At 41.0% G+C, this 18,260-nt stretch overlaps 1 protein-coding gene across 1 annotated transcript in view; it reads left to right on the forward strand.

The window, feature by feature from the left end:
- elapor1 (endosome-lysosome associated apoptosis and autophagy regulator 1) overlaps nt 1–12,861 on the forward strand; it is a 119,635-nt gene extending 106,774 nt beyond the window's left edge. Inside the window, exons 20-22 of the mRNA XM_080210019.1 lie at nt 1,529–1,707; nt 4,875–5,040; nt 12,108–12,861. Of these exons, the coding sequence (XP_080066145.1) occupies nt 1,529–1,707; nt 4,875–5,040; nt 12,108–12,176 (414 nt within the window). The 3' untranslated portion in view covers nt 12,177–12,861. The remainder of the gene's footprint in view (nt 1–1,528; nt 1,708–4,874; nt 5,041–12,107) is intronic.
- Nucleotides 12,862–18,260: the final 5,399 nt, after the last annotated feature.

Below are 18,260 nucleotides of genomic sequence, written 5' to 3' on the forward strand. Positions count from 1 at the left end.
TTCTTCTCCAGAGAGCATTTGAGGCTGGACCATTGAATATATACAAGGCTGTGTTAGATATATTTTTGATTTATAAGTAGGTCAAGGATTATGGGGGGGATCAAGTAGAAAGTGGAGTTAAGCCCAAAATTACATCAACCATGATCCAATTTAATGGTGGGGCAGGCTGAAGGGTCAAATGGCCTAGTCCTGCTCCTATTTCCTTTCATCTTATGTGGAAAGGTCTGAAGCATAAAGAGACAAAAGAGCAATTTGACCATCACTGACAATGCTCCCCTCTTTCTGGAAATAGTGTGTCAGTCTCATTGCAGGACAGGGGAAAGTTCTGTCGGGTCTTCCTGTGAAAACTGTACCCAACATATCCAATATCATTTGAAATTGGACAGAATAATTTTGTTGTGGCAAAATGCTGAGGCACTCTTGGGTCCTGATGAAGTGGCAGTTATGTTTACTTAGCCAGGTTATTCATCTTTTATTTGATGTACTTTGTTTGTTTCTATGAGTGGAAGTGTAAATGAAGATAAAGAAACATCTGTGGTGCATGCTTCTCCTCATTCAGCACCTGCTAATTTCGCGAGATATCAGGGCCAGTTGAAACGGCTCTTATGAACAATGACAGGTCCTTGGCCAGACGCTAACAGGCAACAGATCCCTTTGACTTGTGTGATAGCACAGCTTAAAGGAAAGAGAGCAGCTGTTCACTACCATGATCTGAATGTGAAGGAACCAGCCTGCTGACTTGGCCTCCCATGAACCGTCTATTGTCAAGTGTGCTGTCCAAACACTTAGACAGCACCATCCTATTATCAGAATATAATATTTTAAAGAGATTATATTTGCCCTATGCCCAACATAATATTTTAAAGAGGCATTACTGTCATTGAATCCCCCACTATCAACATCCTGTAGATTACCATTGACCAGAAGCTGAACTGGACCAGCCAAATCAGCCATGATCTTATTGAATAGTGGAAAAGGCTCAAGGTGGCCTACTCCTGCTCCTAGTTTTTATATTCTTATATAAATACTGTGGCTGCAAGAGCAGGTCAGATGCTAGGAATTCTGCAGAGAGAAACTCACCTCCTGACTCCCCAGAGCCTGTCCACCATGTACTAGGCACAAGTCAGGATTGTAATGGAATATTCTCCACTTGCTTCGATGAGTTCAGGGTTGGACACAGATTTTTCACCTCTGATTCCAGAGTTAAAATCATATGTTAACTTGTCAGACAAAATAAAGATCTGAAACACATGTGAAATTAGTTTGTGGACATCTGTCCAGTTCCTAGTTGTCATAGACACAAATTTCTATCAAATTTGGACACGGTTGCCAATATCACTCAAAAAGGCCCTTGTTGACTTAGAAAAGACAATGGAAAATGTCAAGCAGATACATCGAGAATGCTGCCCTAAAGTGAGAAACACAATAGGAGGCTAAATGTAATACAAACAGAAATTGATAAGTTATTGAGATTGCAATGAAAGTGTAAACAATACTAATACCTGCTGCTTGCTATCTTTGCTTGCAGAAAACAACTTATGTGTGGTCAGAGCCAAAATTTTGTAAAGAAGGTGTTGCACTGCCAGACCAAAAGGTGACAACATGCAAGACAATAGACTTCTTCTTGAAGATTGGAATAATCACAGGGACAATTACAGCCTGCTTATTGATTGTCACAACATGCTACTTTTATAAGAAAAATCAGAAGTGAGTAAATGAGCATTATTGTATAGTAGGAAGTTTCAGTCAAATGTTTTCAGAGATAGAGGGTGGAATTTCCCGGAAAGTGTCCTAACAGCATGAAAATGGGAGACCTCAGCACTGGTCTTTTTGGTGAGCTCCCCGCTGCAAACTTCCAGCACTGTGTCAATTATATTGACAGCTGGGAGCTTTATGCTGATACAGGGGCACGGGGGCGATTTGAGGGATGGTAGGGGGGCGGGGGGGGGGGGGGGGGGTGCGGGTGGTGTGACGGAGCCTACACACGTCGGTGAAGTCAGCTGCAGAGCACTCGGTGCCATTTCACCAGGCCCCACAATCTGCTGGTGAACCAAGAGACCTGATGGGCACTGCCCCCGCATGCTCCCGACCACCTGCGGGCTTCAATCCTCTTGGCATAGCCAAAGCACTTGGTCTCCACTACTGCAGAGCTATAGTGATTCTCGCCAGTGTGACGTCTCATTGCAGAAGCATCCGGAAAGTGGAGGTTTGGGGGGGAAGGGTGGAGGAAGCCCTGCTGGACTCAATAGTTGTATGGAGAACCAGGCACTCTTATCGTAATGAGCTTCATGCCCTTTCTGGGCATGAAGTCAGTTGCGAATTGGATTTTTGCTCTGTTGCTCTATTTCCCTGGCTCGCCATGCCAATTAATGGGTGCGGTGAGCTGGTTAGAATCCATCACATTGGAGTTAAGGAAAGTGAAGGTAAAAGAACAATTTTCTTCCAGGCTTCCAAGCAATGGCAATGAGAAGGGATAGATTTGTTCAGACTACGAGGCAAGGACAGGGAAGTAATATTGGGTGGTTTAACTGTCTCAAGGTATACTTGAATAAAGGTAATATATTTGCTGAAAATGGAAAATACTTTTTGGAATACATGAATGTCTTCTTCCTATATCAATCTATTTTTAGTCCAACAAGTGCACATTTTGTTATGGGAAATGATGTGGGATAAGCAATTGAGAAATTGTGGTGAAAGCATAGCTGGGTTAATAGAAGGGTATCCGATAAAGTGTTGGATTAGAAAAAGGGCAAGGTTGAATGAGACAAGAAAAGAGGCAGTCCAAATTAATTTGACTGTAAATTTGTCAAGCAGGATAGGGCATCTCATTAGGGTATCTTCAAACTTGATTTGTGCGATTTGCAAATTGTGAGGCGCAAAATATTAGCCATATTTAAGGAGTTGGAAGGATGAAGCTTGTAGGAAAAACAAAGAATATGCAGAGCTGGTGGTGTAAAATACCTACTTACTTGAAAATGTGAATGCAGGCAGATTAAGACAGAAGCGTGTCTTTTAAATAGGAGCATAGAATACAAGAGGAATAATATAATGATAAACTACACGGTTACGGGGAGGAGTGGGGGGATGCGTTGGGATGGCATAGTAGTTAGCACTGCTGCCTCTCAGTGCAAGGGACTCAGATTTGATGCCCAGTTTGAGTCTGCATGGCCTCCGCTGTGTCGGCGTGGGTTTCCTCCGGGTGCTCTGGTTTCCTCCCACAGTCCGAAAGATGTGCTGGCTGGGTGCATTAGCCATGCTAAATTCTCTCCCAGTGCACCCAAACACCAAGTAGTGTGGTGACTAGGGAATTTTCACAGTAAGTTCATTACAGTGTTAATGTAAGCCTATTTGTGACACTAACAAATAAACTAAAAGTATACTAGCCGATCGTTAGGTGCTATTATCGTACAGTGTGCTGTTTTGGGTGGCCCATTAAAACCATGTGATGCATACAGTGTAAAGTCCCTAGGATAATACCAGAAATGGGAGACTGCAGTGAAGAGAAGTCATGAGATACAGGGACTGATTCTAATGGAGCAAAAAAAAGGTTATTAAATTGAAGCTTTAAAAAATTTTAAACATTTTTGACAGACTGAACAGGAAAAAGAAAATTCCATTGACCTGTGGGCCAGTAATGAAAGGTTGTAAATTTAATATTGCCGTTGAGTTGTGCCAGAGGTTATAAGAAATCCCTTTACACAGTAAGTTGATGGAGCATAGAGTACTCTGTCATAGTGAGTGACTTCAGCAGAGACTATTGCATTTTTAAAAGAGAGACTGGGGGAATAGTTGAAGCAGAGGGAATGATAAGGCTGGGGAAAGTGCAGGGCAAAAGAATTAGTTTTGGAGGGCTCTAACAAAGTGCCAGTACAAATCCAGTGGGTCGAGTAGTTTCCCCCGTGCTCTAAACATTTGGGCTTCGATTTGGGAATTGACCCATGAATGATTTCTTCATGTACAGACATCTAAAGTTTGTCATAACCCCAAATCTCACAAACGTCTTCATGACATTAAATTTGCACATAATCTGGAAATTGCCTGATTGGACTAACCTAACATGATAAGAAACTGCTGGAGAAAATCTGCTACTGTATTGGCAAAAACAATGTTGAATACAGCCAATTGTGTAAATATTACCTGGTGCAGCTTAGCTTAAGTGGGCATTTTGGTCGGCATGGACCAGTTTGGACCAAAGGGCCTGTTTCCATGCTGTAGGTTCTATGATTCTATAGTATAGACTATTGAACAAAATATCTACCACAATTATTAAATACCAAATATTAAATGGTTTGAACAGCTGATAACATCAGTTATCAAAGTGCTTTAACGTAGTGCAGAGTTCAATAAGTAAATATTATTCAATCCAAAAATTCCACAGAGGATACCAGAAAGATTGCATGGTCTTCCCAATTGTGATAAACCTCATGAATTTCATGGGGATCTCTCTGTGAGGCTCGTTCAATACGAGTTCCCTCGGTAACAGGCAATGGCCTGCTAGGTGGAACTCATTGCCTGAGCCCTTCATAAGGCAGACACCTGGAAGGGTCTGCAGAATTATTGTCCTGTTAGGGACTTGTGGCCCTACTAGAGTGTGGTGACTAGGGGATTTTCACAGTCGCCTCATTGCAGTGTTAATGTAAGCCTACCTGTGACTAATAAATAAACTTAACAATAAATGCTGTTCCTTTCTAGTCAGGCTTCCTCAGTTATTACATAAACTATTTGCCTTCAATGTTCTTCGAAGACACTGTAGTGAGAAATGTCTAAATTCTGATCTGTTTCATGGTTAAGCATTCTTGATGGTATAAGTTTTAAAAGCTATCTGAAATATGAATTTTACATACATTTCATACATGCATTTGAAACATGTTTAGGTTGGAGTACAAGTACTCCAAACTGGTGATGAATGCCAACGCAAAGGATGGTGAACTGCCAGCAGTAGACAGCTGTGCTATAATGGAAGGTGAAGACCTGGAAGATGATTTGATTTTTATGAACAAAAAATCATTGTTTGGCAAGATAAAGTCAATTACCACTAAGGTATGTTGGTATTAAATGACTTAACTTTTCTGGCAACTGTTTATTTAGTAATTCTACAATGCATTTTTCATTTTATACTTAAATTGTGATTTAATTATTGAACAGCAGTTACCACAAGGCAATCAAACAGCAATGACTTAATACTTTTATTTTTATTTCTTTCATTGAAATTTCCTACCACTGGGACAGAATAGGACTAAGCCAAGTTTTGGAAGTGCTCCTGTTTATAACCATGATGTAGAAAATGATGGGATTTCTACAGTTGAAAATAAAAATAATCGGATGTTGCTTAATTTATCAGACTCGATGTTATCATAAATTTGAACCCAGAAACTATATTCCTGCAGCTACATATATCTGTTCTGATGGTAAAATGTACACATTTAATTAAGTGTTTAATTTTCATTGTTTCACTATTTTTGTTCCCACACTCTTTTCCCCTTTCATCTTGAAGACCCCTATCTCTCTTCGGGATACAGTTGTACAGACTTAACTGCTTCTCCAGTGTTTTCGCCCATTTGACACCTGATTCTCCCAGCTTCGGGGATCTTCCAACCCTCCAGCGCAGCAAGAATCACTACTGGTTTCCACTGGTTATGCTGGGTTATGCATGATTATGCTAGGGGTGGGGCGAGGAGGCCATTAAAATTCCCAGGCAGTGTGGGATATGGCTGAGCAGTGCCTATTTGACAATGCCAACCTGGCCCATTTGTGCACTGCCAGTTCACCGGCGGTGCCATGGATGAGGCCTGAGTGGGGGGTGGGGGGGGGGGGGGGTTGCTGAGGCCTAAGTGGGAATCAATAAAGGATGGGCCATGATGGGTAGGGGGTGCTATGGCAGGGCACCCATTAGGAGGGACCCAATGCCAGCAGTCTGTATCGGGGAGGGTATAGGGTAACACACTGTGGCCGATGGGGGGATGGGGGTCTCCCAGTGCACTGTGAGATTGGGTGTCCTTTCAAAATTGTGCCCCTTTACGGCTGGACTCACTGGTGTGTTTAATTGCCGCCCCTCCCAGAACTGGCACGAAACCCACTATTCTCCCAAAAATGATTAAGTGTGAGGCAATTGGGTTCCGGTGTGCACCGGCCAGACCGGCACCGATTGCCCTGGTTTTCTTGCCCTTACAACACTTGTTTTTTTTTGGAAAACTCTGCCCCCTATTTGATGTTTAGTCTAGAAACCACTGCCAGCACACTCATTGACTATGCACTGAATGATAAGTGAGCCCTTAACCTGATGCACTCTCATGCATCTGTGAAAATGGCATTATTGGAGCAGGAATCCAGCTTGATGGTATCCCCTACCCTGACTCATGGACACCCAGTGCGGTACTAATGGGCAGGATTCTCACGCTGCACATGCCTCAAGACTGGAAATTCCCAACAAATTTTCTGTCTTGCCCTTACATTTTCTGCGGCTGGCAGGAATTTCAGCCAATATCCCTATTGCCTTGCTGTTTGAAGTAACAACTAATTCAATGTAGGCCAAAATTTGAATATGGGATCTTTCTCGTTGTCCAACTCAGCAGGAAATATTTCAATCATAGACTTCATCCTGTCATAATTTCCAGACAACTGGTATACTTTATGAAGGGGGACCTGAGGGCGTATTAAATCATGTGGTGATGCTTGCGTTATTCGCATTTTTAATTGCTATTATTAATGACATAGATCATTGTAAATATATTTTAGAGTAGTATAACTTAGTCATGGATACCTGATAGTTATCTTTCTCTCAAACAATTGGCTTTGGATTATGAACTTAAGTGACATTGCTAACCCTCAATATGTCTCCTGATATACTTTTGTTGCTCTATCTATCATTGTCGATGTGCATTTTTACATTTGGACTGTCTGCATTTTTTTTTAGCCTTCATATGTGCATGATCCTGGTATAGAAGAATGTTTTGCCCTAGGAAACACAATCTTAGACTGAAGCTCAGTGTCCTCCACTTAGATAGCAATGGTGAGCAATAGATGAGGAAATAAATAGATAGGATAGTAAAATCAAATGAATGATTTATGGCAATTTATTTTAAGCAGTAACAATGGGAAGGGATGAAACAATAGCTTGTCTTAATTAATGATTGTAACATTATAATGTTTAGAACGATAGTAAATTCTGACAGAATTATTTTTCATTACTTTTCAATCCCATGAACAAGTATAAAAAGTTCACTTCTCACGGTCACACGTGTAACTTGCACCCTAAAGGTAGAAAACTTGATTTAATGTGTTTCAAAAGGGAGAGAACGTATAGACTTTAGAAAACCCTTATGCGAGTGCTGGATGAAGTGACCAACATTTTAGTTGAAGAGCGACATTTCGGGAAGGCTCTTAAAAGTCACAAGGGAGGCAGTGAGTCTGAGGCTTTAGAGAAGGAATTCCAAAGACAAGGAGTTCCCAGATATTGGATTTCCAACACAATGGAGTTCCAGGAAATATTGGGAAGGCTGTTAAAAGTGACGAGAGAGGCAGTGAGTCCAAGGCTTTGGAGAAGGAGTTCCAAGGCATTGTAATTCCAACACATTTTGGAAAGTCTTTAAAACTGACAAGGTAGGCAGTGAGTCAGAGGCTTTGAGGAAGGAGCGCCAAAGACTTGGTTGACTGAAGGCCTAGCCATTAAAAATAAAAAGGGGGCAGGGTGGTAAAGAGCTGTTCAGGAGACTGGAGTCAAAGCATAACAAGATAGAAGTTAAATGAGCTGAGACCATGGAAAGATTTGTAAATAAGAACGAAGAGTTTAAGTTGAGTTCAAGGGAAGATGTACAGCCGACAACAGACCACACACACATTGAAATTGCCTCATATAAACAACCGAAGACAAAGATTTAACATTGCCTCCATGAATAGTTTATTTGACGAGTACAATTATTTAAATAAGATACGGACACCTGTACTCAGCAGTGCCATGAACATTTGTTGTAAACTCTTCATTATATATCTTCCTTGGTTCAAACATTATCTTTCATGGTTCACATTATTTATAGCTTGTACTTATAGTTAAAAAGTTACAGTTTAATTGCTTCATAAATTAAAACTTGAAAGCATGTTCTTTGTGACAGTAAAATAAATGGTTTATTGACTGTATGTAATTGATACAGCTCTTGTCTGTCCCTTGGAGCTTACAAACTCGTGTGATGGGACAAACGAGCCAATCTATTACCAACTCTAATATTAGTGCTGTTTTAAAATCAGAAAAGCTGGACACCTTTTCCAATGTTAGTTTTCCTCGTACTGTTAATCCCATTGCAATTAATTCAGGTCAGATTTAAAACTTAGCCAAGTGAGGGATTGATCTTGAGTTGTAATTCTCTCACAATGAAAATTGTCCTTGCTATTGGCAATCCCAAATCCATGCAATGACTTTGGGGAAAAACAAATCCTGACTTTAATATTGCAATAACAAACTCTAATTTTTACTACCATGCTTTAAGTCTTTGTTGTGATTTTTTGACCCCACTTCTGGTTTCTAATCACCTCTTTCCTTTTCATGGAAATGAATTTCACCATCCATAGGCAGGTGGAAAGCAGGCGGGTGGACCTAGAAATTGGGATGCCATCAGCCCTGCCCACTCCTGTCCTGCCATAGCCTCACAAGTGTCAGAGGAGATTTTAGGTGAATCATCTGTCCGTGGCCCAGTTGAGGCCCTTCAATGGACAGTCAGTGCCCAATTAAGGGCCTCACCCCCTTGCTGCTCTGATTTAATGGGTGGAGGGAGAGATCGACACTCATTGTGCAATTTGTAGGTTTAACCTGTGGGCTGCTGGCCAGCCAAAGAGGGAATACCGAGGCACTTGTTGGTCAGACGGCACTGGTCGGAAGCCCCTTCTCACAAGTTTGCCTCACCGCATCCACTTTCCTCCTTATTATGTTTAACATGTCCCTTAGCCACCCCCAACCCCGCCAGGCCCTGTCAGGCAAGTTCCAGCCACAACCCAGACAGACCTGAATGTCCAGATCCATCACTGAGTGCTCCTGCTGCGCTGTGTGTGTACAGAGCTGCTGGCCTCCAATTGACCAGCAGTCTAGCAGATGGAAACTTCCTTGGGAACAGACAGAAGTCCTGCCTCAAATTCATTAAAGAAGGTGAGCTGCCTAAGTGGAGGTGGGTTTGCACCCAAAATTAATACTGTGGTGCAGGGATCCTGCCATCTACATTTAATCCAGTCAATTATGGCACAGAAGGAGACAATTAGGCCCATCAAATCAGTGTGGGTTCTCTGTGGAACAATCAATCAGTCAACTTCTAGTTACATCGTCCTGTCCCTCAAGTGCTCATCCAAATTCCTTTTAAAATTATTGATAGCTTCTGCTTCCTCCACCATTATGGGTAGCACATTCCAGGTATTACCTCTTTGCTAAGCAAAAAAAGTCCTGCATTCCCGTGCCCAAATCTTTTTGTGACCATTGATTCTTGTACCATTATCTCAAGGGAACAGTTTCTCCTTGTCCACTTTATCTAAACTCGTTATAATCCTGTACACCTTTATTAAATCACGCCTCAATCTCAGAACATGCTGGAAAATCTCAGCAGGTCTGACAGAATCTGTGGGGAGAGAATAGAGCCAACATTTTGAGACTAGATGACCCTTCGTCTGACATTATCTCAGAGGAGTACCCAATGTACCCAAAGAGGCACCAGAGTGTTGCAACTTGGGGATTTTCATAGTACATTTTGGTATGGTTCTGCAAATGAAGCTACAATATAGTGGAATCAAAATGCTTCACTATTGCAGAAATATACCACTAATATGTCACTAAAATCTTTGCAGCTAATGTTTACCGACAGAGATTTTATGCATTGTTCACTCAAATTGAGTGCGGCTGATTAAACTTTGCCTGCAGCGTGAGTGGCTTCACTAAGGATTAGTTTAAGATTAACATCAGCCTTGGCTCATTACTAGCGCTCTCTCACTGCTGAGTTGGAAGGTTGTAGGTTTAAGTCCCACTTCAGAGCCTTGAGTGTGCAGACAGAAATTACTGGAAATACTCAGCTGGTCTGGCAGCTTCTGTGGAGAGACAAAGAGTTAACGGGCTGGAATTTCCTAAGAAAAATGCTGGGTAGCCCTGCTGCCTGGATCAAAAGTGTGTCCCAAGCCCATGCAAGTAGACTGTGGAACTTCAGGCGGGGTTTTACTAGCAATGGCCAATTAAGAGGCGGCCGCTGGGACCTCCATCTGCTTGAGCGTGTGGCCATCTTGTCAGAGCTGTCAACCCAATCATGGGGCTGATAGCATGGCAGCCTCGACAACGCCACCACTAAACGTGGCCAGTTTTGAGGCTACAAGGACGGGAAAGGACATCTTTGTGCTGAGGCCCCCTTGAAGGTCAGATAAGTTGTTGTTTTACTGTTCTGGAGCCATTAGGCCCTGCTGATCGGAGTGGTGAACTCACTAACAATGGGGTTAAATCCAAGGGGGTGGTCATTGCTACAGGGAAACAGGCTGTATGCCATTAATGAAATTCACCCACCCGATTCCCATTGGTCCTATCCGGTTTTCCAGAACTCCCTCTCTTCCTCTGTAAACATAAAAAACTGAGTTGTCTGCCTAAACGTAACAGATTGGATGTCTGCAGTCTCCAGGTCAGCCAGGCAGCATGGTGACACGTTCGTGATTACTGCTACCTCACACTATCAGGGACCCAGGTTCAATTCCGGCTTCGGGCCACTGTCTGGTTGATTTTGCACATTCTCCCCGTGCCTGCATCAGTTTCCTTTGGGTGCCCCAGTTTCCCTCCCACAGTCCAAAGATGTACAGGTTGGGTAGATTGGTCATGCTAAATTGTCATTAATGTCAGGGGGATTACAGGGTAAATACATGGACTTATAAAACAATAAGATACAAGAGCAGAATTAGGCCATTTGCCACTCAAGTTTGTTCCGCCATTCAGTCATGGCTGATGAGTTTTTCAACCCCATTTTCTCATCTTTTCCCTATAACTTTTGATCTCCTTACTAATCAAGAACCTATGGGTATAGAGACTGGGTAAGATTGTTGTCGGTATAGGCCTGATGGGCTGAATGGCCTCCTTCTGCAATGCATTAATTCTCTGATTTGCACTTACTTTTTCCTGAATAATCGATACATAAATTCCACCTTTTTTTCCTTTTTCAGCATAGCTCCACCCTCAATAATTTTGTCCATAACAAGCTCAGTGCTTTCTTGCTTCAAAAAGACCCTCAGCTGGGTCAGATACTAAAGTGTGGTTAGTAAACACACATACAAACATACCAAACCAAACCAAACCAAAAGTTAACAACCCCATGTCACCTTAAACTGAAACCAAAACTCTACATTCTTAATCCACAATAGAATCAGTTAAGACACACAAGTGATATGGTTTGGAGTGTTCTAATGTATGTTCTCAAAAGATTTCTTTTTTTGCTAACTACCAGGTGAGTGACCTGGTTTTGGTTCCTCCTGGGACACACAGGGCAGAATTTTCCCATCCCGCCCACCATGGGGATTCATAGTGGGCGGGACATGGACCTTGCAAATGTCCATTGACATTGGGCGGGATCTTCCAGTCCTGGGACGAGCGTGGCTGGAAAAACCTACCCACGATGTTTTCAGATGTTAGAATTCTGTAATAGTTGCTTAAACAAATGCATTTGCATTATTCAGATATGGAGATAGATTTTTCAAGCCTTCACCCTAACCAAGGTACTTTGCCACTGGAAGCACCTATTGGAAACTCATAGGCCAAATAGCCTTGACTTTTCATCCAGTGAATTTCTTGAGTGGGTGAGGATTCGAAAAATCTAGTGCACAATGTATTCTGAATGTGTTGAAAGCTCTTTAAATATGATGGGTTTGTATTCTGAACTTGTTTTATGCAGGGGTGTATCTCCTGCCTTGTAGGCATGAAGTTTTGCTTTAATCTGCAATAATGCTGTAAGTGTTGATAGAATAGTGGCAGAAAGATGGACTTTAGTGCTTTGTGAATGGGGGTCAAAGTTGGATCAATAGTGATCAGTTTTACAAATTTTGTGTCATGTTCTAAGCTGCAGGGTCCTTGTCTCAATAGCATACTTTGCAATTTTTTTTTCTAATTTCAGAGAACGCCAGATGGTTTTGATTGTGTCCCACTGAAATCTTCCTCGGGATCAGCAGACATGGACATGTAACATAATCTTTTACGTGCACTACTTTGTTAACTAGCTCACTGAAGTGGCCTTTTTGCGACGTATTTGAACCAAGAACAGTTTATTAAAAAGTTATCATTCGAATGTAAAATATAAATGAGGATCCTTTTGTATGAATGGTACAAATGCTGCCTCACGATGGCCTTACTGCTGTATCATTTGTGTATGAAGCTTTCAAAAGTATAATTTATGTTCAAATCATTTACAGGACTGGGGATTGATGACAATCATAACTACACCTTACAGGACCACTTGTAACCCATCCTTGCTTGCCCCAGCATCAGGAATTAAGGAAGAATTGATCTTAATACACATCTGAGCTCTTCATAAAAAGTCATCAGCTCCGTGATGTCACGAGTACATGCTGAAAACACTGTGGTATTTTTAATTGGTTAAAGAAATCCTGAATTTAGTCCTGTTTGGGTTTTAAATTAATCACAATCTGAATAAAGTTGAGTGACAAGAGTTGTTAACTCTCTTCCCTAGTCTTCAGCATGCCTTCTAATGCGAACCACCTTATCTTCAGCACGCCTGTGTACCCCTGCTGACTTTTACATGCTCTGTATCAATCATTGCACAAAAGTGCGCACATTCCCAGTGAAACAAAACCCAAATGCTCAGCAGTAGCACCGCAGCTGTGTCAAGACTGAAAATATCTAGTGGTTGTAGACGCTGCCACCCCCCCCCCCCCCACCCCCCTCCCCAACACCCCACCAGTTCCATTTCCCAAATGGTTTGGCTCCTTCATGATCTGGCATGTCTGGAGTTAAATAATTTTGAACATCAGTAACCATGCATCGGTGAAGCTGTCAACTATTTCGCTGATGTTGAGAGTTCCAGAAGGCTATTGTTTGGCGCTGAATAATTCTTTTATTTATCATGATATTTTAAAGAACCCTCTCTGCTCTCAGATGTTTCTCCCTCAGTATCATCCCTTATGAATTATCCCATTCAGGCCAATAATATTGGATTTTATCATTTATTTTCTTTTCACATTCCAGAGGCAGGAGACTCTTTGTATGTCATGTTGTCTTTGGGCGCAAAAAAGGGAAAAGAGTGCATTATAAAAAGTTGTAGTCATAAAGATCCTATTCCAGTGGTGATCCGGTTAAAGATGTCTTGATCTTTTGCTATTTTACTGTATAGAAATGTTTGCACTTGGAAATTGATTTTTAAAGTGAATTTTTTTTTTATTAACGTGGACCTCAGATTATCCAATAAATACAGCAATTGCTGCAGTGGAATTTTAAAATTAGTACGTTGCTTTCAACCTGAGGGAATGTCTCAGACTTCCAGCTGCAACATGCGTTAGCAATGTCATACTGTTCCTGAAGGAATAGTATATTAATCAGGGAGAGGTAGCGGTGATTATGACCAGCACGTTCATTTCTAAAATTACTGGTGTTGGGTTGAGCACAATTCAAATCCATCCTTAACGTTATTCGATACAGCAGAACAGTCTTTAAAATGCCTCACCCACGAAAGTTCGGAACTTTGGATCCGAACTCCACCTATGTTGGCTTTTTGCAATCAAGGATAAGATCTGACGTTGGGGAGCTGTGGGGAGGACATCCAGCCTTTCCTTACCCGCAGGCAGTTTGCAACTGCAACACATCATTAGAGCTGTTAACGTTATTAACAGTTCATTTAAACAATTAAATCCAAGCCTCAGACTATACAATTCCAACTTTGATGTCCTAGAACAGCCTAACATCTGACTATGGGCACTACTGATTTTGAACTGGGAAACTTTGCCTGCTGAATACAGGAGCCATATGCTCCTATTCACTTTCCCTACTCTGCAAACCAGTTCAAAACTTGTGAATTAATCAGGCTTCATTAGTTTACATTATCAACTGTTATCTGCAGCCGAGCAACGTAATTTACAATTTATTGGTGCAGTAGATACAACAACTCATGGATCTGATTTGCTCAATCAACATCTCAGCCAACAACTGGAAGGGGCATCAACCCCCTGCTGGAGGGCAAAAGAATCACTGACTGTGAATTATCATTCATGGGTGTGATCCCAGAATCTTTCTATAAACAGCACGTTTACAAAATGTAATCCACAATTAGAAGCTTCTCTTGACTCTTGCACTCTGCAAAAACTGTTAAAAAGACCAACAAGACCAAAGTCCATTACTATCACGGGTACCAAAATTTTTTGTGGAGTCAGGAGTCTTTGTTTGCCCAAGGGAATCGGTGACAGCATAATAATTTAGGTTCTATGATTGCAATTGCTTCACCTCTTAGGTTGTACCCTATCCCCTCTGATTTGGACAGTGTGTCCTTAATTTACCAGTTGTTCTCGTCCTACATCTTTCTATAGTTATGAGGACAGGTAAATGACTTTTACGACAGACTCCATCTGCCAGTGTTTGTGTGGACCTGACTTGGTTACTTTGCCCTCAGATTTTCATCCTGTACCATGGGTCAAATCCACAGGCCAGCATTCTGCACATTTTATTTTTAACACTGTCAATTTTGCTCATTTTGATTCCATTTCAAGATTTAAAGTTTATTAAGTCTGTAATTCTAAATGTTGTACATGTATTAAAACTGTAATCATTTGTACCAAATCAATCTGGAGCTGCAGTGCCATTGTGACTTAGCGCTGTGTTTGGCAGTGTTAACTATGGTTTCCTTTGAGCAGACAGAGAAATTACCTGAACACTGGAGATGGTCCCAACTAAAGGGGGGATTCAATAGGAAGATAATGGAGTTTCTGCACAGCTTCAAAATGTCTCTGGAATTTAACTTTGCCAACAATCCTGCTTTCAACCATGCACAATGTTTTGACTGGATCTCAAGTTGTACTATGTGAAAACATCAAAGATAAAACTTATCTTTAAAAGACTAATGTAACCTTTCAGGGATTTTTAATGATGTAACTCTATTGTGGGATCAGTGCATCTACATACATTTGCCACTTTGTTTTGTAGATTTGTGTGGTAAATTTTAAACACATTTTCAATCTGTTTAATGTTAGCACGCATGGTCCACTGCCAACCAGAAATACAGGTTAATTTATAAATGATTGTTAACAATCTTAGAAAAGAGACATGCAATTTATATGACATTTCTCTTTGTTTTATTTTGATGGAGATGTGAATTTGCTTGTAATAAATGTGCTGAAGACTCGATTAAGACAAGGGAATGCCATAAAAGTACAGCATCGCATTTTTAAAAATGGTTTACGTTGTAATCCACGTTATGATGTTGTCAGACTGAGGTGTTTCTGAAGGACTTCATATCATGCTTCATTTAAAGAAAGCTCTTCTTTCATCATTTGATTTTTGACTTACAAGTACAGAAAGTGAAGGCTACGCCTTCAGTCAGTTTCTGTATTAAGTCAGCCTGATGTGTATTTCTTAATTAGTGTGCAGGCAGTTCAGGGTACTGTGCACAAAATTATCAGAATGCTTTGAACCCAAACATGGATTTATTTCAAGAAAGTAAATCCACTGTGATTTAGTATCTCTTTTGATGTCCAAATGGGAAGGATGAACTGGAATTATTAAATTCTTCTGATATATTCATCCAGAGTACTGTTGGCTTGAAGCAATTCAGCATTTAAGAAAAAACTGCACTGTACCAAGTGGAAATATCTCTTTAAAAATATATTAATTTTGACTAATATATGTGTACATGTTTGCTTAATTTGGTGGAATACATGTTGTATTTTCTGTTATTTAATCCTGTGCAAATATTAAATTTTGGTATTTTCAGTGCTGTATATTTATTGGTCACTTCTGTAATCATTATGATTAAATGATCATATAAAGAAAAAGATTGACAAAAACAAATGTAAGCCCCTTACAGCAGAAACAGGAAAATTCATAATGGGGAGTAAAGAAATGGCTGAAGAATTAAATAATTAAATTTGTACATTTCTTCAGTCTTCACAAAGGAAGACATGAATAATCTACCAGAAATGCTGAAAGATGTTTTAGTGAGGGGCTGAAGAAAGTCATCATTAGTAGAGAAATGGTTTGGGGAGAAATTGATGGGACTGAAGATTGATAAATCTCCATAGCCTGATAATCTTCATTCCAGAGTACTTAAAGAAGTGGCTCTGGAAATAGTACATCCATTGGTGATTATTTTCCAAAATTCTTTGGCCTCTGGAATAGTTCCTACAGCTTGCAGGATAGCTAATGTAAGCCTGCTATTCAGGAAGAGAGGTGGCTGGAAAACAGGGAACTATATACCAGTGAGCCTAATGTCAGTGCTGGTGAAGTTGCTAGCGTTTATTATCAAGGATTCCATAACTTGGCATTTGGAAGGCAGTGGTATAATCAGACAAAGTCAGTATGGATTTACGAAAGGGAAATCATGCTTGACAAATCTATTGGAATTTTTTCATAGAAGCCTTACAGTGCAGAAGGAGGCCATTTGGCCCATCAAGCCTGCACCGACAACAATCCCACCAGGCCTTATCCCTGCAACCCCATATATTGACTCTACTAATCCCCCTGACACTAATGGACAATTTAGCACGGTCAATTCACCTAACTTGCACATCTTTGGATTGTGGGAGGAAACCAGAGCACCTGAAGGAAACCCACGCACACACAGGAAGAATGTGCAAACTGTACACACACAGTGACTCAAGACGGCAAACAAACCTGGATCCCTGGTGCTGTGAGATAGCAGTGCTAACCGCTGTGCCACCCTGCTGTCCTTTTGAGGATGTGACTAGTAGAGTCGACCAAGGAAAACCAGTGAATGTGACTTATTTAGGCTTTCGACAAGGCCTCACATAACAGACCACTATGCAAAGTTAAAGCACAAGGGATTGCAGGTAATGTCTTGAGATGGATAGAAAGCTGGTTACAGATAGGAAACAAAGAGTTGGCATAAATGGATATTTTCCTGATTGGCAGTCAGTGACTAGTGGTGTTCCACAGGGATCTGTGCTAGGACCCAAACTGTTCACATTATATATGGTTTGGAAAGGGAACTCCAAATTTACAAGTGATACAAAATTGAGTGGGAAGGTATGCTGTGAGGAGGATGCAAAGGTGCTTCAGCGTGATTTGGACAGGCTAAGTGTGTGGGCATGTGTGTGACAGATCAAGAACAAAGAACAGTATAGCACAGGAACAGGCACTTTGGCCCACCAGTCTGTGATGACAAAGATACCTTTTTAATATTTTCTTGCCTCCACATGGGCCATATCCCTCTATTCCCTGCCTATTCATGATGCAGTATAATATGGATAAGTGTGAGATTATCCACCTTGGTAGCAATAATAGGAAGATAGATTATTGCTTGAATGGTTGGAAATTGAGAGAGGTGGATACTCAGCGAGACCCTGGAGTCCTCATGCATCAGTCGTTGAAAGTAACTGTGCAGGTACAGCAAGCAGTAAAGAAGGCAAATGCTTTTTTGACCTTCATAGTGTGAGGATTTGAATATAGGAATACGAATGCTTTGCTGCAATTGTATAGGGTGTTGGTGAGGCCACATCTGGAATATAGTGTATAGTTTTAGTGTCCTTATCTGATGAAGCCTGTCACTGCTATAGAGACAGTACAGCGAAAGTTTACCAGGCTGGTTTCTGGGATGGCAGGTCTGTCACATGAAGATAGATTAAATTAGTTAGGACTATATTCATTTGAGTTTAGAAGAGTGAGAGGGGATCTCAAAGAAACTTATAAAATTCTAACAGGATAGAGAGGGTAGATTCAGAAAGAATGTTCCCAATAGTGGGGAAAACCAGAACTAGGGGTCATAGTTTGAGGCTAAGGAGTAAACTTTTTAGAACTGAGGTGAGGAGAAATTTCTTCACTCAGAGGATGATGGATGTCTGGAATTCACTACCACAGAATGTAGTTCAGGCCAAAGCATGGTCTGATTTCAAGAAGAAATTAGATATAGCTTTTGGAGCTAAAGGGATCAAGGGATATGGAGGGAAGGATGGATCAGGATATTGAATTCACTGATCAGCCATGATCAAAATGAATGGCAGAGCAGGCTTCTTTATTTCTATTAACAGCTGAGAAATATATTGCAAGTGGCCGTTAGTATACATTGCAATTTCATTTTTTTTCCAGATTT

Source organism: Carcharhinus amblyrhynchos, chromosome 22 (genome assembly GCF_965287045.1).
Source record: "Carcharhinus amblyrhynchos chromosome 22, sCarAmb.v2.hapA, whole genome shotgun sequence".
Classification (NCBI taxonomy): Eukaryota; Metazoa; Chordata; class Chondrichthyes; order Carcharhiniformes; family Carcharhinidae; genus Carcharhinus; species Carcharhinus amblyrhynchos.